Source organism: Leopardus geoffroyi, chromosome D2 (assembly GCF_018350155.1).
Source record: "Leopardus geoffroyi isolate Oge1 chromosome D2, O.geoffroyi_Oge1_pat1.0, whole genome shotgun sequence".
In the NCBI taxonomy this organism is placed as follows: domain Eukaryota; kingdom Metazoa; phylum Chordata; class Mammalia; order Carnivora; family Felidae; genus Leopardus; species Leopardus geoffroyi.
Genome location: NC_059334.1, coordinates 78,811,720 through 78,830,244, shown reverse-complemented (window position 1 = coordinate 78,830,244; position 18,525 = coordinate 78,811,720). Strand labels below are relative to the sequence as shown.

Sequence of the window (18,525 nt, the reverse complement as noted above, 5' to 3'; positions counted from 1 at the left end):
TTTAAACGGCTGCCACCAATAAACATTCACATAGACGTTAGGCAAGGTCGAAAAGCCACAGACCACGGTATCAGAGACAGTCCACTAAGATGACAAGGTACTATAATTAGGAAGTAGTTAAATAATCACCATTCCCTTACCACTACTCCCTACCACCCCCTATTCTGAAACCATGTGCTTCCAAACCCTAATCATGAATTTCTAAAAATTTTAAGTTTACATAATCACATTATACTCAGCAGACCACTAAGTTACACAGCTGACCAACTTGTCATTTGGAGCAGTTCCATAGAATTGTAAACCACACGTGCACTAAAACATAAACTTCTATTTTGCAAAGAAATCTGCATCACTCATCAGCGATTTCCATAGGAATGTATGACAAATTAGAGATTCCACACCCGAATACATTTACACGTGTAAAATGCACATGATATGAAAGCTGGCAAGGCCCTCTAAAGAAAAAAATTGAATAAATCTTACGTAGGCATGGGAAATTCTTTCATTGCCATCCGATAAGTTAAACGTTTAGATAAAACTGATGTTTAGTGAGTGCTATCAATTCTTCAATTCTACATTCACTCTCATACAGTTACATTCACTTTGTTGAAAAATCTAAGGATTTCTAGATTTTTTACGTATTCATATTTTCTAAATGTGAATTACAAAAAATGAATTATAAAAGCATGAATACCAACTTATTTAGCCTAAAAACTATGAATTTCAACGTGTAAAATAAAACCGTAAGACCACAAACGCTGGTATTTAAAAGTCTTTATGCTTTGGAACATCACCCAACCCTAATCAGCTTCTCGTGCATTTGAATAAGCTTAACGGTGTCATCTGTGTAAGATGGTTTCACACCATTAATAAATTAGATCTAGCAATTCAAGAACCCCCCCAAATGGTAAAAAGCCTGAGACTATTCACTCCTTTTTCTCTTAAAGCACTAAGAACCCAGCGCTACTAATTACTGCAAATTGTAAGAAATGAACCAATTTGGTAAAGTTACTAGATACTGTCTTCCTAAAGAAAATTTCACCTAAGAAATATATATATTGAGTTAAAAACTGTTAGTTAAGACCTTTTAAGAACATGTACTTCTGAATCAGTTCAAAAAATTGCTTTCCTGAAACTGCACGTACCTAAAATAACTTCTGCTTCATGTACAGATCAGAGGCACTGCGTGGGTGTTTTCTGTCATGTGGCAACAAGCTGTTCTGGTGCAAGACAAAAAACCCGACTTCACTCCGAGAACAGCTTTAGTTATATTAACTCTTTACTGTGTTGTGATATAAATATGGAATCGTTCATTTTAGATGGAAACTAACAAGTGACAACATATGCTGACTTTCAGAGCATATGTTTTTCGAGAGTAAGTCGTTTAGGGTCAGTAAACAACTGTACTTTAGTAAAACACACTTGAGCTCACACAAACCTCACACAGGAACTCCTTCCAGAGCCTCTCTCTGTGTCTCTCTACAAGTGTGTAAGGAGGAAAAAAGCAAGGAGAGCTAGAATCAGGGCGCAGAACCTATCTACTTGCCTGTCCTCATCAGTAGTAAACTTTCTCGGCAAAGTCTGGGTTTTGCTTTACAAACGAAAGAGTGGGAAAGGGCTCTTTTTTCAGGACCCTGTGCTCCAGGGTCGAGCTCCAGAGTCAAACAGCCTGGGTTTGGCTCAACGGTTCCACGATTTACCAGCGATGAAACCAGTAAAAATTACTTAATCCCGAGGATTACCACTTTTCCAGATAATTGAGGTAAACCCCTCAGGATCAGAAAACCAAACAAAGAAACCCAGGTTGCAAGCAGGAAACTGTAGCCCGGGGACATCGGAGTTGCAAGGGTAGCCGCCCCGAACTCAAGGAGGAAAAGTGGGTGAGGCAAGTTTAGAGCCTGAAGACAAACTCCCGGGGGGGCCACGTGGGCAGGACCCTCTGGCCGCCACGGCTCTCCAGATCCACTCCCTATCCCCGTGCCTCACTTCCATGGCCTCACCTCCGCTTCCTGCTCCTATCTTCAAATTCTACCCTACCCAGCAGTGATCCCAGTCAGGGCCTGGAAGACAGGAAGGCCAACGCCTAGTAGCAAGGGTGGCGGCAGGAAGCCCCTCATCCTACTCGGGAAGAGAAAACATCCTCGATGTGTATTGGCCCCTAGAAACATTTTTGTGCAGTGGGTAAAATGCACACTAGCATATGCCGTGGTAGGTACGTAATGGGCTAAAATGGCATTCACGGGCTAATTTTAAGGGCTGATAATCACCTGGTACAAGAAAATGTATTCCCATTATAAACACCAGCCTTTTAAATAATAAACTTTGAGGATGCAACCTGTTGGTAAACTGGAGACTCAGCAGGCATATTTTCAAAATGTAAAGATGACCTCCAGACGTTAAAAATTAAAAACACAACAAACACTTACTGTAATTTTTATAGCTTTGTTCAACACGTTTACCCATTCTACTAGGTCTTGCTGATCATTAGCTTGTAGGAAGTATTTCCTCATCCCTGCATTCATAACTGTTGAGAGAAAAAATAAACAGTACATGAAATTTTGCAGTTGTTGCATCTAAATTTATGTTTGCACCTGCTTTCTGCAAAACCAGGCTAGGTTCAATACGGTGACTCTCAGATTTGACAAAATGTTAGATCATACCAAATAATGCTTTTATCACTCTGTAACATAGGTAACATTCTTATTTTTAATACCTATGTTTTTCATTAAATGGAAATACCAGAATATGTTTAGCTAATCCCCTAATGATGAGCATTTAGGCTATTTCCAATTTTTGAAATCATATAAAATATCCCAATGAAACATCATATACATAATATCTCTCCATACTTGGGCTACCAGTTCTATAGGATAAATGTGTTGGGTCAGAGGGAATTCACCCTTAAAATTTTTACAGATACTGACAACTTGTCTTCCTATAAGGTCGAACCCATTTACATTCCTATCAACAGTGAAGGCCTGTTTTATCGAGTGCTCAGCACCCGTCCTGGTTATTAGCACCTGTGCTAGATAGGGACCTTGTCTTCAGCCCCGAGACTGTTGACATTGGAGCCAGAGTCTGCGAACAATATTCCCTAGAAACCCTTTGCCAGCTCGAGCCATGTTCTGCTAATGGGAGGTATTGACGGGAGACTGGGAGAGGCCACGCTCCTACAGGTTCCCACTACTGCTGACCTCCCTCCCCCTGCAGAAGCATACCACTAGCTACTACTGCTCCAGGCTCTGCGGTCACTCCCCACACCAGCCCTGCAGTCTCCTCAGACACCCATCACTAGCTCCCTCAGGGCCCCTCTTCCAACCCTCCGAAGTCCCAGCTTCTGGTAACACCTCTTCTTCCCCTTTCGTCTCTCCAGCGTGTAGGTGGTAGCTGCTTTATGCAATTTCTAATTTCTGGGTTTCCTCGGCATCCCCTCTGCACTCTTTCAGCCTTCCAATATTGGGATAAGCAATTCCTCCTAACAAATACCCCAGGTTCGAAATACCTAGTGCAGACTGTTTTCCCGACTGGACCCCGACAGATACAGCAATCTCTGACCTCCTAAATGGTGAATAATTATATCTTGTTTAAATTTGAATTTATCTGATCATTGAGACAAATTAGTTTCTATGTTTCTTGGCCATCAGAATTTGTTTTGTGAGCTTTATTTTCTTTGTCCATTTTCTCCTGAGTGTCCATTTATGTTGTATTGTCTTCTAAGAGCTTTTATATTAATCATTTGTTTTATTTCAAGTACTTTTCTCAGCCTGTCATTTGCCTCATCGAATTTGTCCATGGTATCTTTTAACAAAGAGAAAAATATTCTGTCAATCTTTTCCTTTTCCTGTAATGACTTGGGCTTTCATAGATGCAGAAAATCTCCCCAACCCCAGATCATAAAAATAAACACCTTTAGGAGTGCCTGGCGGGCTCAGCTGGTTGAGCATCCAACTCTTGATTCTGGCTCGGGTCACGATGTCATAGTTCAAGAGATCCCACTTTGGGCGTGGAGCTCGCTTGGGATTCTCTCTCTCTCTCTCTCTCTCTCTCTGCCCCTTTCCTGCTTGCTCTCTCTCACTCTCAAAATAAATCAACTTAAAATATATATACATATACACATATATATATATACATATATGCGTATATATATATATATATATATATATGTATGTATGTATGTATCAACCGACATACTACCACTCAGTTGGGTATGACTAAGGAAAGGGGGAAATGAAAACCCTCAAAGGAAAAAGTTATTTCTCAAATGCACAGGACTTGAAATTGGAACTGAGACCAAGACACTAAGGCAGAGCTTCCTTGAATGGAGATGAGGATCTGAGCAAGGAAGTCAAATAGTACCTTGTGAAGTGCTGTCAGACAACTAGTATGGAAACTAAAGAAACTTAAAACACTATAAATCAATTCTCTTATATCTTACTAGAGACTGGAGAAATGATCCATGCCATAAGCATAAGTTAAGATGAGTAGCACAGTAGGACATATATCAACACACGGCTTTTATTTTTAATTTCTAACAATTGGTAAAGACTTTTCACAACCTTGTTCCAGCTCGGGCTGAGGTTGGGCCCCCTCCCAATGGCTTCTCCCCTCAGCGCTGTTCTGGGCATCTGCCGAGACCAGCTGAAGAGTCTGAAAATCTAAGCACTTAGTAGTACTACACTACATCTGCTACAAAGTGAGTACTCGATACATCTATTTTTGAATGAATAGCATTTATATAAGGACTTCTTTTAAAAAAGAAAAAAGAGGCAAATATACCTCTCAAACGGGTCTTAGCACACCTTGCAGTCCAAATAAAAACTCATGTACTGTATTATTTCATGGTAGGAAGAGGCATAAGGATACGGTGGGGGCAGGAGGGGGTTGGAATCCGAGCCTGGAATCACTCAGACCTGACCAGCTCATGCACTTAACTAGCAATAACATTCTGCAAAACCCATGTAATCTGAGCCCCATTTTCTTCATCAAGGAAATGGATGCAACCCATCCGTTCCTCGAAGGGTTGGAGGTGATCTATGTAAAGAAAGTAGCACAGCGCCTGGGAGAGAACAGACAACATCACCTTCCTCATCATCTGGAGACTTCCAAGTAAGGAAGCATTGTGGAAAATGTAAAGCAAATTATTGGGAAGTGCATACTAACAATCCATGTTGGTGGGGGCGGGGGGGGGGGGGGAACAGAGAAAGAAATAAAAAATATTCGAAAGAAAACAAAGTGTACAGGGGCGCCTGGGTGGCGCAGTCGGTTGAGCGTCCGACTTCAGCCAGGTCACGATCTCGCGGTCCGTGAGTTCGAGCCCCGCGTCGGGCTCTGGGCTGATGGCTCAGAGCCTGGAGCCTGTTTCCGATTCTGTGTCTCCCTCTCTCTCTGACCCTCCCCCGTTCATGCTCTGTCTCTCTCTGTCCCAAAAATAAATAAGCGTTGGAAAAAGAAAACAAAGTGTACAAAACCTGCCAGTTGCCATGCTTTTGAATCTAGGGTTCCGCAGCGTAGGATGACTCCATCCCAGAGGTTGTGTTCTACTATCTTTTCACTTGAGTACTTCTTTACTTCATTTCAAATCTTTACCATCAGAGTGAATGTATCAAACGGATAAAGCCTGAAGCACAAACACTGGCTTGACTGCAAACAAAAATCATCTGACACCTAAGATCAACTGGTTACAGTTCGGGTACGGGTAGGGACCAAATGGTTGTGAGACACTTTCTCACATTATTTGCCAGTTTTCTCAGTTCCCTCTATTCTTTCTCCATCCTCTCGTTCTCTCAATCAGATGGCAGACTTTCTAAAAGGAACCACTAATTTTCTTATTTCTCTCCTCTCATCGGTCTTTGTTCTTTCAGATTTTTTGACTTTTTCTTCTGAGTTTTGCATTGTCTTGTGTTCCTTCTCCTATTTGATAGTGCTCTCTCCTCAAACGTCATGCAATCCCGGGCTGTCTATTCATATTTAAAATCAAGGCACTAAAAAAACTAACTGGAAGCTCCCTGAAAGATATGTAGGGTTACTAACCGCTGGACCTCACTGCATGGCAAAGTCTTCTAGTAGAAATGCCCAGATGTCAGCACCTATGGCTCTCTTCTCTAGGGTATGCAGACCCACCCCACTACACCTGGCTGCTCAGTGCTCTGGAACTGGACACAGGAAAAGAGGTGCATTCCATGCACATATTTTCACTTAGTCCTATTTTCAGTTTCACGCTTCATCTCTCCCCTTCTTCCCGAACACAGAGCCTGATTCTTTCTTTCCTTCTTTCCTTCTTTCTTTCTTTATCTTATTTATTTAAGTAATCTCTACACCCATCATGGGGCTGGAGCTCACGAACCTGAGATCAAGAGTCACATGCTCCTCCAACTGAGCCAGCCAGGCGCCCCTCACTGATTCTATTTCTAAAGGTACTACACATGCCATTTCTTGCTGGGATGGTGGAAGGACAGCTGCCCAACTAAGCTGCATGGAAGCAGGGACTGGAGGCTGTCCCTGACACAGACATCCAAACGTAGTCCGTTTTGGGTCCTCCTCTCCGCTGCCTCCCCAGACGGTACCCAGGACCTAAGTCTCTCTGGAGTTGGGGTGGGGGCAGGACATTGACAGGCCAGCTCCTCACTGGCTTCTTCTCTACTCTGCTAAGTTATTTTCCATTCCCCCCATCCACTTCCCACCTGTATACACTGTGGGTTACAGACGTCTGCAACGATGGTTTGAGTGTTTCTTGTTCTCACTTGTTTTTGAACAATCGGGAGATGAAATAAAGGTGGAAGAATCTTTATGTTGCCATTCTGAATGGAAGTTGTAGTTCCATTTTAGGAACCTGTGCTGCCCTCTCTGAAGACAAGCATTTGATGAATCTCTTCTCTATGCCCTCTATAGTATGGACTAACAAACTACTGACAGACCAACAGATAACCTTAATCTCTGACTCCAACTAAAATCACCCATTCTGCATACTCCAATGACTGAATGTTATGTATGTTTCTATATACTACTATTCCTTCAAGCTGTAGGTTTGAGGTTTTACATTAAAAAGACTTGTCAAGAGAATATGCATTATACATTCTAAAACAAAGTTCTCTGTTGCCCCCATTAGCTTTTCACTCACAAGGCTCTGAAGCATTTTCCTGTTTATAAATTTGTAATAAGCACATAAATTTTTCTTTTGGTTTCTTAGAGGTGATAAAAGCCTTATAGAGGATTCTCTGAACAGCTGCATTACATCCTGCCCACACCCTAGTCGCTTACTGGATGTATATGACTGCCATCAGATGTTATCCCCAACACAATGCCTAAAGAAGAAACCCGCCCTTTTCAAGCAAAAGAGAACAGGGGCGCCTGAGTGGCTCAGTCAGTGAAGCGTCCGACTTCAGCTCAGGTCATGATCTCACAGTCCGTGAGTTTGAGCCCCGCGTCGGGCTGTGTGCTGACAGCTCAGAGCCTGAAGACTGCTTTGGATTCTGTGTCTCCCTCTCTCTGTCACTCCCCTGCTCATGCTCTGTTTCTCTCTGTCTCAAAAATAAATTAAAAAAAAAAAAAAAAAAAAAACCTTAAAAAAAGAGAGAACAAAGAACGCTGATATCATTTCTACCTCAAGAAGTATTTTACATTAATGTAAGATGGTCCTTTTTGATGCCAGTTGGCCACTCTGAATTTTGTCCTTTCTATCACTGGTGTCCCTTGACAGACTCTGAGAGCACATCAACTCTCCCGGCTTCAACTACCACCCAACTATTTTCACAAGTTCCAAATTTCTCCATTCTTGATCTTCAGGCTCCATCCATCTTCAATTACCGTCACCGGAACATTTCCATTTGGATGCTTCCTCACCACTTCAAACTACTTATCAAACACTTTACCCAATCCAGCTCTCAGGTCCTCGTTTCTTTACTTGAAGCGAACCTACCTGATAGCTCTCTCTTCCCACACATCCAGTCACCAAGGCCCTGCACATTTCCTTCCAGTGTTGTTTGTCCCTCCTCTCCCACTGCCACGACCCAGATGCGGGCCCTTAGATAAGGAGAGTAGTTCGGAAGCCACTGAGCCAATCTGCCTGTATCAAAACTCTCCTATCCATACAAAGCACATCCTTCACCTATGTCAGCTTGCCAGATGCTAGTTTCTCGCCTCTCGTTCCCACACATACATACACATACACCACTTGTCTACATGTTACGCCCGGACTTCTGCCCGGCCTTTTACTTTTTGGTCTCTCACCGTTCCTGCCAGCCTCCCTGAGTTTTCAGATGTCCACACACACCTAGCTCTTCTCTCCCTCGTGCCTCTGGTCCTGTGATCCCTCCCCCTTCTCTTCCCAACGCTGGAGGATGACCAAGGTTGAGCTGGCCACCGACTCAAGTGCCTCTTCACCCAGTGTGGCTCCCCCTGGTAAGGATCCCCAGTAAGGATCTGAAACTCTTCCTTCGTGTTTCTTTAATAGATTGTACACTCCGTCATGCACTGACTGTAAGAAATGCAAGGATCTCACCAGGTCCGGTGTCTGAGAGACAAGCAGCCTGTGAGATTCTTAAGGGCGACAACCGCCTCTTAATACTCTTACAGCCCAGTGCCAAGCACAGGGCGCACACACTAGACACTCACTAAATGTTTGCCGAACAAGTGAATCAGACACCCTCGACTACCTCTACCCCCAAGCTGTACACTTCTTGCGACCCATGAGCGGAAGACCAAATCCTTTCCGTTATTTATAAATGCATGTAATATAGAATAATACAAGGTAGAAAGTTAGAAATTACCTGAAATCTCACTGGCGGTCATCGCTATAAACGCCTAGGTAAGGACCATATGTGGGCCGAGGGAGGCGGCCGTGACCGGGATGGACACAGGAAAGAGGCTTCAAGGGTAGGCGAGAAGTTTTATTTCTTCACCTGGATGGTGGCTTCAAGGGAATATGCCTCAGAATAATCCATTAACCCACAGGTTTGTGTCATGTGGTTTTCCAGGACTGTTTCCTTTTACAATTATGATGTAATTATGTTAGCCAGACTTAAATCAATTAACATATAAAATATGGCTACTTACCAAAACAGAACTCAGCCTTTGGCCTTAGCTTAGTTGCATCGCTGACCTAACAAAACAGAGAGACGAGTCACTGACTTCTTCATATGTGACTGTAACCAACCTTAAATGCTGCACCAACTCCCACAAGTACGATCTCCCAGTAATCCCACACACACATTTAGCACTCAGGCCTGAAATTACACTTTAAAGGCTACTGAAAAAGAATTGCAAATTGAACACAGAACATGGGTCCCAACTGTAAGATGTTCAAAACAAACGATACTTCCCTGTTCTCTTTGAACAAACTTGCATTTATTCTAAGGAAATGTGAAGAAGTTGAAAGTAAACCCTTAAGTTTTATGTAACACATAGGACATTTTGTAGTATAACGTAACTTTCAAAATACCCTCGTAATACACTACAGAAACTCTGAATTCTTCCCAGATTGCATATTTCTAAATTAGCTGTGTACCTGAAGAGAAAATGATGGTGGGCAAGGGGGAGATTGTGTATTTAACAACGTCCAAAAATCCAAAAGGCATTAATCTGCAATGAGGAACCCAAAACAGCACCGGATGCCCTTGTGTGCAGCAGAATACCCTGGGATCGCGGGGTCCCTTTGCTAAACGCAGCACGTGGTTCCTTTCAGAAGGGAAGCAACTGGCACCTGGTTACTGTTATTCCCTCAAATAACGTAGCCCTCTCGGAAGCCTATTCCTGACTATTACGACCCTAGTGCCGGTGTCAGAACATGTAATTGTAGCGTCTGTTTTGTACCTTCAAAAGGAATTCTAAGTCTGGGGCTCCTGACTGATCCCAACTACAAATTCACAGCTCTGAGTCACACTGGAATTTGTTCCAAGAATAAATTCTGGAAAAAAAGAGGCATGTCTAAAGCAGAGTACAAACTGTACAAGTGAAACTTCGGGACAGAGATGAAAGTCAACAGGGCTGCACAGAAAACGTTATATTTTAAAAGAGGAGCCGAGGAAGATTCAGGAAGCAGCTGGTCAGTCAGGGCCACTTGCTCAGTCAGTGCTTCATTTTTGAAAAGACCAGGCAACAAATGATTGAAAAGATAGGAGCATGTGGGCGATCTCTCCCTCAACTGCCTACTCCTCATCACCGCCCGGAGAGGCAAAAGCGCTTGGCAACAAAGCGCGACACCCTACCAGCCGGCCGGCAGACCAGGGCTCTAACACTTACTTTACGAAGACACGCTATGCTTCCTAATAATAAGCACTCTGGAATTGAAGCTGCGAGCTACCCTGAAGCACTTATTAAATGTTTTGATTTACAGGGACACTTAAGGTATACTTAAACAATATTTGTCTTCTGCAGATTAAATAATATGGTTTTAATTAAATAATAATAATAAAAAAAAGGTTTCCCTTTTTTTTTTAATTTTTTTTTTTTTTCAACGTTTATTTATTTTTGGGACAGAGAGAGACAGAGCATGAACGGGGGAGGGGCAGAGAAAGAGGGAGACACAGAATCGGAAACAGGCTCCAGGCTCTGAGCCATCAGCCCAGAGCCCGACGCGGGGCTCGAACTCCCGGACCGCGAGATCGTGACCTGGCTGAAGTCGGACGCTTAACCGACTGCGCCACCCAGGCGCCCCTAAGGTTTCCCTTTCAATATGTAATCTTTGTCGTCCAAGGGCTGATTTTTTTTTTCTTTTTTTTTTTTTTGGTCAGTGAGAATGAACAGCTCTGCTGTGATCCTGATAATGAAGTACTTTATCTTGAATGTCTACCTTTATAAGCACACTTGTAAACTGGTCTTCTCTTGAAGACCTCTGCTAACAAATCCCAATATATGCATAATAGTATACACGTGCATATTACTTAATCTACTTTTCACACCTTCTATCTTGAGCCATCGACGCACATTACTTTGTATAAAAACCCCATAGGCCTAGCTCCTCGACATCTCTATCTCAGTTCCCACCCCAAAATAATAAAGGGAAAAAAAATACCTGAAAATACCAAATCTCAATTTTTGAAGAGAAAAATAGTATTGCAAAAATTCCAGAAAAATCGACAAACGAGAAAACAGAAATTAGTAGAGACAAAGTGAAATGAGGGAAAAATCATTCTTTTATCATGCAGATGGTTCTTACTTTCTTCAAAATAAAACATAAAGAAATAAAAAGTCAGAGGTAATGGGATTAAAAGCTAGAAAACAGTTTAAATAAATACAATACGGACTTAGAAAAAACCTTCTCCAGGGGAGAAGCCTGGGGGGCTCAGTTGGTTAGGCGTCCGACTTCTCACGGTTCATGGGTTCCAGCCCCATGCTGGGCCCTGCACTGACAGTGTGCAGAGCCTGCTTGGGATTCTCTCTCTCCCTCTCTCTCTGACCCTCCCTGACTTGCACTTTCTCTCTCAAAATAAATAAACTTAAAAAAACAAAACAAAACTCCAGATTTCCCAAAGACAGAACTTAATCATTAACTGTTTATTCTCCTTCTGATATTCATATACCTAATCGTAAAGGTTAATGTTAACTTTTGCAATTGGCCACATCTTACAAGTTAACTCCATATTTTGCCTAATTTTACCAAAGACCTTCCTACACATAGTGGCCAGGTACCACCTTCAGCATGATATGACCCCGAACATCATCACTAAATGACACAGAAAGGAAACCGCCCCTCATTCACGCTCATATCCCAAGCAATTCTAATTCATGCATGACTGAGAAACGATATAGAAAAACTACCTTTGAAATGTAGGTAAGTTTAATGGCTCCCACACGTGATGATCCAGAAGGTAAGTTCTGGAAACAAATCATTAATATATAATTAGTATCCAGCATTATTAATTTATATTATAATGTTCTACACATACTAAAAGCAGTTAAGAAATTAGATTTTTTAATATTACACTTTACAAATCAACTTTTTCAGTTCAAGTATTTACAAATCAAGTTGACGGCATGGATAACAAAACCAAATTCTATTTGGTTCCACCGTAACGCATTCCATAACTAAAAGGCTAGTTTTATCATTGCAGCTAAACTCATTTTCTTTTTCATGAGCTTTAAAAGCCATAAACAAGATCAGACTTTGTTCCTGAAGGCAATGGGAAAAAATACTTGAGACGTAAATACAATTGTAAGAGATTTCAATACTACACATGTTACTTTGTTCTATTAAAAATTATTAATCAAATATATCCCTAAAAGGTTGATTTTCTTCCATTTAAATATATTAGTATTATACCATCCTTTATTTATATTGATTCCATTTTTTAAAATAATTATTAACTGATACTCTTTAAGCCATATGTCAGGAGTGTATATACTGACATGTTCACTATATTTTTGTTCTTCCCTAACAAGTTTGAGGCAGGGTTTGGATCCTGGAAGAGCTATAGGGGTAAAGAATTAAGAAGAGAGAATCATGTCTGGGAAAGACTGGCAGGAAGGACTCTGTGGAGACATGAACAGCATTTAGGTTGGTCTTTAAAGGAAAAATGTGAAATGCAAACAGAAGAGAGAATATTCCAGGCAGAGAAAGATGAGGGCGGCCAGAAGCTACACATAATATGGGATCGTACAGGGTTGTAGTAGAAAACACCAGTTTGGGAACTTGAACCAAGAATCTAACCTAAGTAAAAAAGACCTAAATAAAAAAGTGGCAAAGAATTTATACCGTTAAAGAATTTGAAACAGTTAAAGAAGGCTTGTGAGCAGTTCTGTAGTCGAAATTGTGCTTTAACATATCCTGTAATATAATAAAGGGGACAGGTGAAAGAGGGGGAAGAAGGAGGCAGGAACACCAGGTAAAGAACCTGGAAAAAATTAATAAAGAAAATAAAGGAAAACTCTGATAGATTTTAAAAGTAAAACAGTCTTCATTTGGAAAGTTTCCTCCACTGCAGATTAACCAAGATCAACTTCTTTACTGACTTTGTAAGAATGTACATTAAAAAGAAAACTTTTGGGGCGCCTGGGTGGCTCTGTCGGCTAAGCGTCCGACTTCAGCTCAGGTCACGATCTCACGGCTTGTGGGTTCAAGCCCCACGTCAGGCTCTTTGCTGACATCTCAGAGCCTGGAGCCGGCTTTGGCTTCTGTGTCTCCCTTTCTCTCTGCCCCTCCCCTGCTCGTGCTTGGTCTCTCTCTCTCTCTCAAAAATAAATAAACATTAAAAAAAGAAAAGAAAAGAAAATCTTTGGCTTTGTTCTCATGAACGATTAGGAGGTACTTCTCTTGAATCTCTCTATGAGCTTCCTGGAGACAATCACACGAAAGCCTCAAGACTCCCAAATATAAACTGGTTATTGTTGACAGGGACAGGTCTTCTCAGACATTCACTCCTATGTAAACTGCATTATGTTTTGCTTTAAACCGTATACTATGTTCAAGCTTCTAAGTATAAACCATAAATAAATATGTATATAAAATTATAATTGTTAAGGTAGAATTTTAAATGGTTGTTCTTATACAAAATGTTTTATTAAGTTTAGAGGTTGCTTTGTGTGTTTTTTTTTTTAATTTTTGATAAGGAAATGAAATGTTAAAATGTCTTCAAGACCTCCTAACTCCTGTCAACGTGATTTTTTCAAACACTGCTACCCTTCATTCAAAATTGTTATTTTTCTGTTAAGTCCTCCAAAAACATATTATTTTAACTAACTGAATACAGTTCTGAGCCTCTGTATGAAGAAGAGAAATGAGCACTATGTCATGGCCACATGACATAAAGGATCACAGACTGAACAGTGGCACAGTATAGAGAAATATAAGTAGCTGAGAGATAACAAATATTCAAAATACCTAGTTTCTATGGATTGGTATGATTACTGCCAAGTTCAACTACATAAAAGTAGGTTTCAAAATCTGTTACTTGACAGTGAACAAGAAATAATCAACTCATGACATTTAAGATAAAAAGGAAAATAAGCCATTTGTCCTTATGAGTTTCTGCACTCCTTTTGCCAAAATATCTTTTTCAAGTTTCTTCAAAGTCACTTCCTGAGACAGCTACTCAATTATTTAATTCTCCACCATACCCACACCCTCGACAAAATACAGAAAGCTCCAAACTGACCCCTAGTGATACACTAGAATGGATTTTTAAACCAATGGTTAGTGGTAAAGAAAGGAAAATGGAGGAGGAATGGTTCCCTAAGGACAGGTGAGTAAAACGGATTTTCTTTCATTATCAGGGCTTATGATCGTTATAATCTACAGCACCATAACATAGGCAACTAGATTGAATCCTATGAAACTGTCATTTTTTAATAGATTAAAATGGTGGTATATTGGCCATTTCACATGGCTCAACCTAACGTAATAACCTTAGCAAGACATTTTACTAAAGTTTTCATGAGGAGATACAAGTCTTATTACATTTAAAAATGACACCAAGATGGGCGCCTGGGTGGCTCAGTCGGCTGAGTGTCCGAATTTGGCTCAGGTCATGATCTCATGGTTTGTGAGTTCAAGCCCCGCTTTGGGCTCTACGCTGACAGCTCAGAGCCTGGAGCCTGTTTCAGATTCTGTGTCTCCCTCTCTCTGCCCTGACCCCGCTTGTGCTCTGTTTCTCTGTCTGTAAAATAAATAAACATTAAAAAAAAAAATTTTTTTTAAATAAAGTGACACCAAGCTATTATATTGATGGCTAATCCACTGGTTGCAGAGTCAAGATGGTAAAAGATTCTCATGAGAATGAAGAGTTAAAATTATTAATAACTGAATATAAAAACATTTAAAATTCTGCACTACATTCAATTTAAAAAAATGTGTTAATTACATCATGGAAATTTGGCTTTAACAGAGTTCATGTGGGGCACCAGGCTGGCTCAGTCAGAACAGCATGCAGCTCTTGATCTCAGGGTTGTGAGCTCGAGCCCATGCTGGGTGTAGGTGTATTACTTAAACAAACAAACAAACTTAACAACAACAACAACAAAAGACCTAGCTGAGTGCAGACTTCAACATACACCCTGCCTGCTATAGCCAAAGGGACCTATTCTCCACATACACCACAGGCTTCCTTGTTTGGATTTCTTTGTCCATGCTATTCTTAGAGCACTAAGAGTGGGAAGACCCACTTCTCCATCTCTTGGCCAAAATCGTACCCACCCTTCTGGGTCAATTCCGAATGCTACTACTTCCGTGAAGACCTTAACTCTGAATTCCAAGTTCATGTTTCCTTAGGCGTAATAAACATAGTGCATTTTGTGCCCACCTTCTTCTAGCTTGAAGTGGGAAGTGCTGATGAAAGGAGGAATTCTGAGGAGGAGAATCCATTATATATGAAGGAAGAAAAATAATCAAGGAGCTTTAAATACAATTCAGGAGAAACCATACATATCGGTCCATCAGATCTCGCAGAGAGACAAACCAGGAAGAGCACAGGCAGACTGTGCAACGGCTCATAAGGGAGAGGAGAACCATTCCCTGGAAACTAGTAATTAGAGGGAGTCAAGGGGAACGAAGTTACTTTCCTCTTTGCGAAAGAGAGTTTGGGAGGGGATTATGCCACAGATAAAAAGACGGGGTCATAAAGGGGAGAAATCTGATGTTAAAAAAAAAAAGGCAAACATGAACTTCTGATTTCTGCTGACCTGTTCCTTCTCCCACTGACTCTGGACAAGTAAATAAAGGTATTAATCATACAGTTGTATAGCCAGGTTACTATCACCCAAGAAAGGTGGTTACACCCAGAGATAAGAGAGTAAAACAGAATCAATAAACTCTATTAAGAATAAGGATAGAGCGTAGACCACTCCTAGGGAAAAAAGTCTGAAAGTCAGTACTCAAATAATCCAAACTGAATTAAAATACAAATTACCCTCCAAAATTTCAAAGGCTGTGTCTGAATAAAAGGACTAAAGTTTATAGAGAATCAGAGGACAGAGTAGGTTTAATGGGTAGCAAATACAAGGAGACAGATTTTGGCTCACAGAGCAAATAATAATTGAAGTGTCTCAAATACAGTAAGTACTTTTTGATAATGTGTAATACGAACAACAGCTAAAGTGAAGATTAGGGATAGACAGTTTTCCTACATTAAAGAGGAGGTTAAATTTATACTCAGGTCTCTTACAACTTGACTTCTATATAAACAAGTACAAATAAATAAGTATTTTGTCTAACCTAAAAGAAGTATGCACCGGTAAAGAATACTAGCTTGGTTGTCAGGAGATCTAGTTCCTTCTCTGTGGGAACAGAATGGAACCTCCCACCAGTCCCCGCTCCTCCCTCGACTCTAAGAGTCCCTCACCCACCAGACCAAACCAGCTTAGACGTCTGCTAGGGACTCCTTGCAACATCCACCCCAATTTGAATGAAGAGTTTCACAGGTAGAGAAAATTTACAAACTACTCAACAGATACTCTCCAGTCCAAGGTCTTTCACAGATCTTAAAATGGGGATTCTAAGTTTTAATTTATGACATTTCCCCAATGATCTGAAAGGCAACAATAAAATCAAAGTGCATTTCAGTTCCTGAATGGCATGACACTTACTGACACTCAAATCTGACCCTGCAGGATGAAAGGACCACCCACGGGAAGTGTCAACTAGGTGATGTAGTTTCTTTACCAAAGAAACAAAAGACATTGGTCTCTAGAGAAAGTCTCTTAAATTTAAACGATTTACGTATTTTCTGCCAGAGACAGCATTTCTCTCCCAAGGGGGAAAAAAAAAACCCAGATATGCATGCATAAATTTTTATTAAATAAACTTAGTTTCATCTTCTGAAGTTCAAATATGACAGCAGGAGTTAAGGGTGCAGACAGAAAGAACGCAGCCAGTAGAAATAAATCTAAACATATATTGTTTATTTAGTAGGACAAATCCTCACACCAGATGGTATGTTAAATACTTGAATAACTAAAACTCTTGTGTGTTTTGGAAAAAAGGTGACCGTTTGGATTTTACAAACCTGTGGATTATCCATGTACCATACAAAACTATCTTCTCTGGTATCCAGTATGAAGTACCTTCGAAGGAATTTCCCACTGTTTTCATTTTCCTCAATGTCTAGAAAACCACAAATGCGATTCTGACGATCCACATAAGGCATTTCTGAGCCTGAACATTACACTGCAAAATAAAAACATTAACAGTGAGTATTTCTTGGTGGACTTCATGCATAAAATGTGCTATGGTACAGTCTGTTCAAGAAAGAGCCTGTTTTCCAAAACTAGGTGAGGGCCAGATAATGTGAAGCCTTAGGAAGCATGGGCAAAAATCACTTTTGAAATTAAGCTTATTATGAATGGTTACTAAATTCAACTACACACATTGATGGGAGCAAAGGAGAGCTAGCCACCTCAGCTGAATAACTGACTTCCTTTTTTCCCTTAATAAACACAGGTGAAGCAAAAACAAAAAACTCCCCAAAAAACAGCTATCCAAACTTAATCTCCTCACTTATAAATTGATATAATCTACCTTTCAGATTAGTTTAGAATATTTTTAAAGTCACAGAATAGGTAACATTTATTGGCCACTGACTATATGCTAGGCTCTGTGCAAGGTTCTCTTCCACGCATTTTCTCACTGAACGCTCAAAACGACCTCATGAACAGGCATCATCATCCCCATTTCACAGATAAGAAACTTGATGCTCATAAGGGAAAGTGACTTTCCAAGATTAGAGAACCAGTAGATAAGAAATCAACACACGAACCCAGATTCTTGGGCTCTAGAGCTTAAATCTTAACATCTTACACCACTCTGTCTCTCTCAAACCCTTCAAACTGCTAAAACTAAAATGAATCAAAGTAAAATTAGTTAATATCATAAAAAGGGAGATAAGCAGGTATTGATGTACTTCCTGATGAAAGCCACAAACATCACCTATGAAGTGAACATGTAACAAAAAAGTTTCTATCGTGTCAAACTGCCAATTTACAGGAAATAAAGACTGCAGAGGAATATATTACGCTGCCTGCCCATAGGGATTCGATCAGCAAAAGCCAGACTGTGGGAAACAACAGAACAACCCAGTTTCTTTAGTAAATAAATCACCCTGGGGAAAAAAGAGGGGAAGAGAGAAGTTATACATTAAAAGAGACTTCAGAGGCATATCATATTCTGATTCTTCAGGTACTAAAATTTTGGTTGTAGGGATTAAACTTAAAAACCATGACTTAAGTCAAAAGCAGAGTTCCCAGCCACTTTTTTCCTCTAGAAACTATAGATATGACTCCTTTTCCTAATGGATGCACATCTGAACTGCTCCTGTTCCAATTCTTCTACAGCCAGCGCCAACACCTTCTGGCGGGTTGAATTTATTTATGTAACTAGCTCCTCATTTAAAGGCTCAAGGTAAGTTTAACCCATAGTGAAAATTCAATTAGAACACATCCTAATAATAGACTGCATATCTAAATCATTATTCTGTACGCAGCCAGAGAAATGGTTAAGACACACCAAAACTTTTTAAACAAAAGTATCCACTAAGTTTGCATATGTGTGTTGTTATAAATCTGGCACTTAGAGGAGATAATTTCTTTAATGAACTTATCCAA

The 18,525-nt window shown here is 40.5% G+C and overlaps 1 protein-coding gene across 8 annotated transcripts in view; it reads right to left on the bottom strand.

The window, feature by feature from the left end:
• PLEKHA1 (pleckstrin homology domain containing A1) overlaps positions 1-18,525 on the bottom strand; it is a 58,109-nt gene that overhangs the window by 23,858 nt on the left and 15,726 nt on the right. For 7 of the 8 annotated variants that reach the window (XR_006701844.1, XR_006701843.1, XM_045439742.1 and 4 more), the window contains exons 2-5: positions 16,932-17,092; positions 11,755-11,811; positions 9,052-9,097; positions 2,427-2,524 (exon numbers count right to left, since the gene is read on the bottom strand). Coding sequence is in view for 6 of the 8 variants with exons in the window: in XM_045439742.1 (XP_045295698.1) it covers positions 2,427-2,524; positions 9,052-9,097; positions 11,755-11,811; positions 16,932-17,072 (342 nt within the window). In the remaining 2 variants the exon portion in view is untranslated. Of the gene's footprint in view, positions 1-2,426; positions 2,525-9,051; positions 9,098-11,754; positions 11,812-16,931; positions 17,093-18,525 lie in introns of those variants that run through there. The other variant, XM_045439744.1, reaches the window with a different exon arrangement.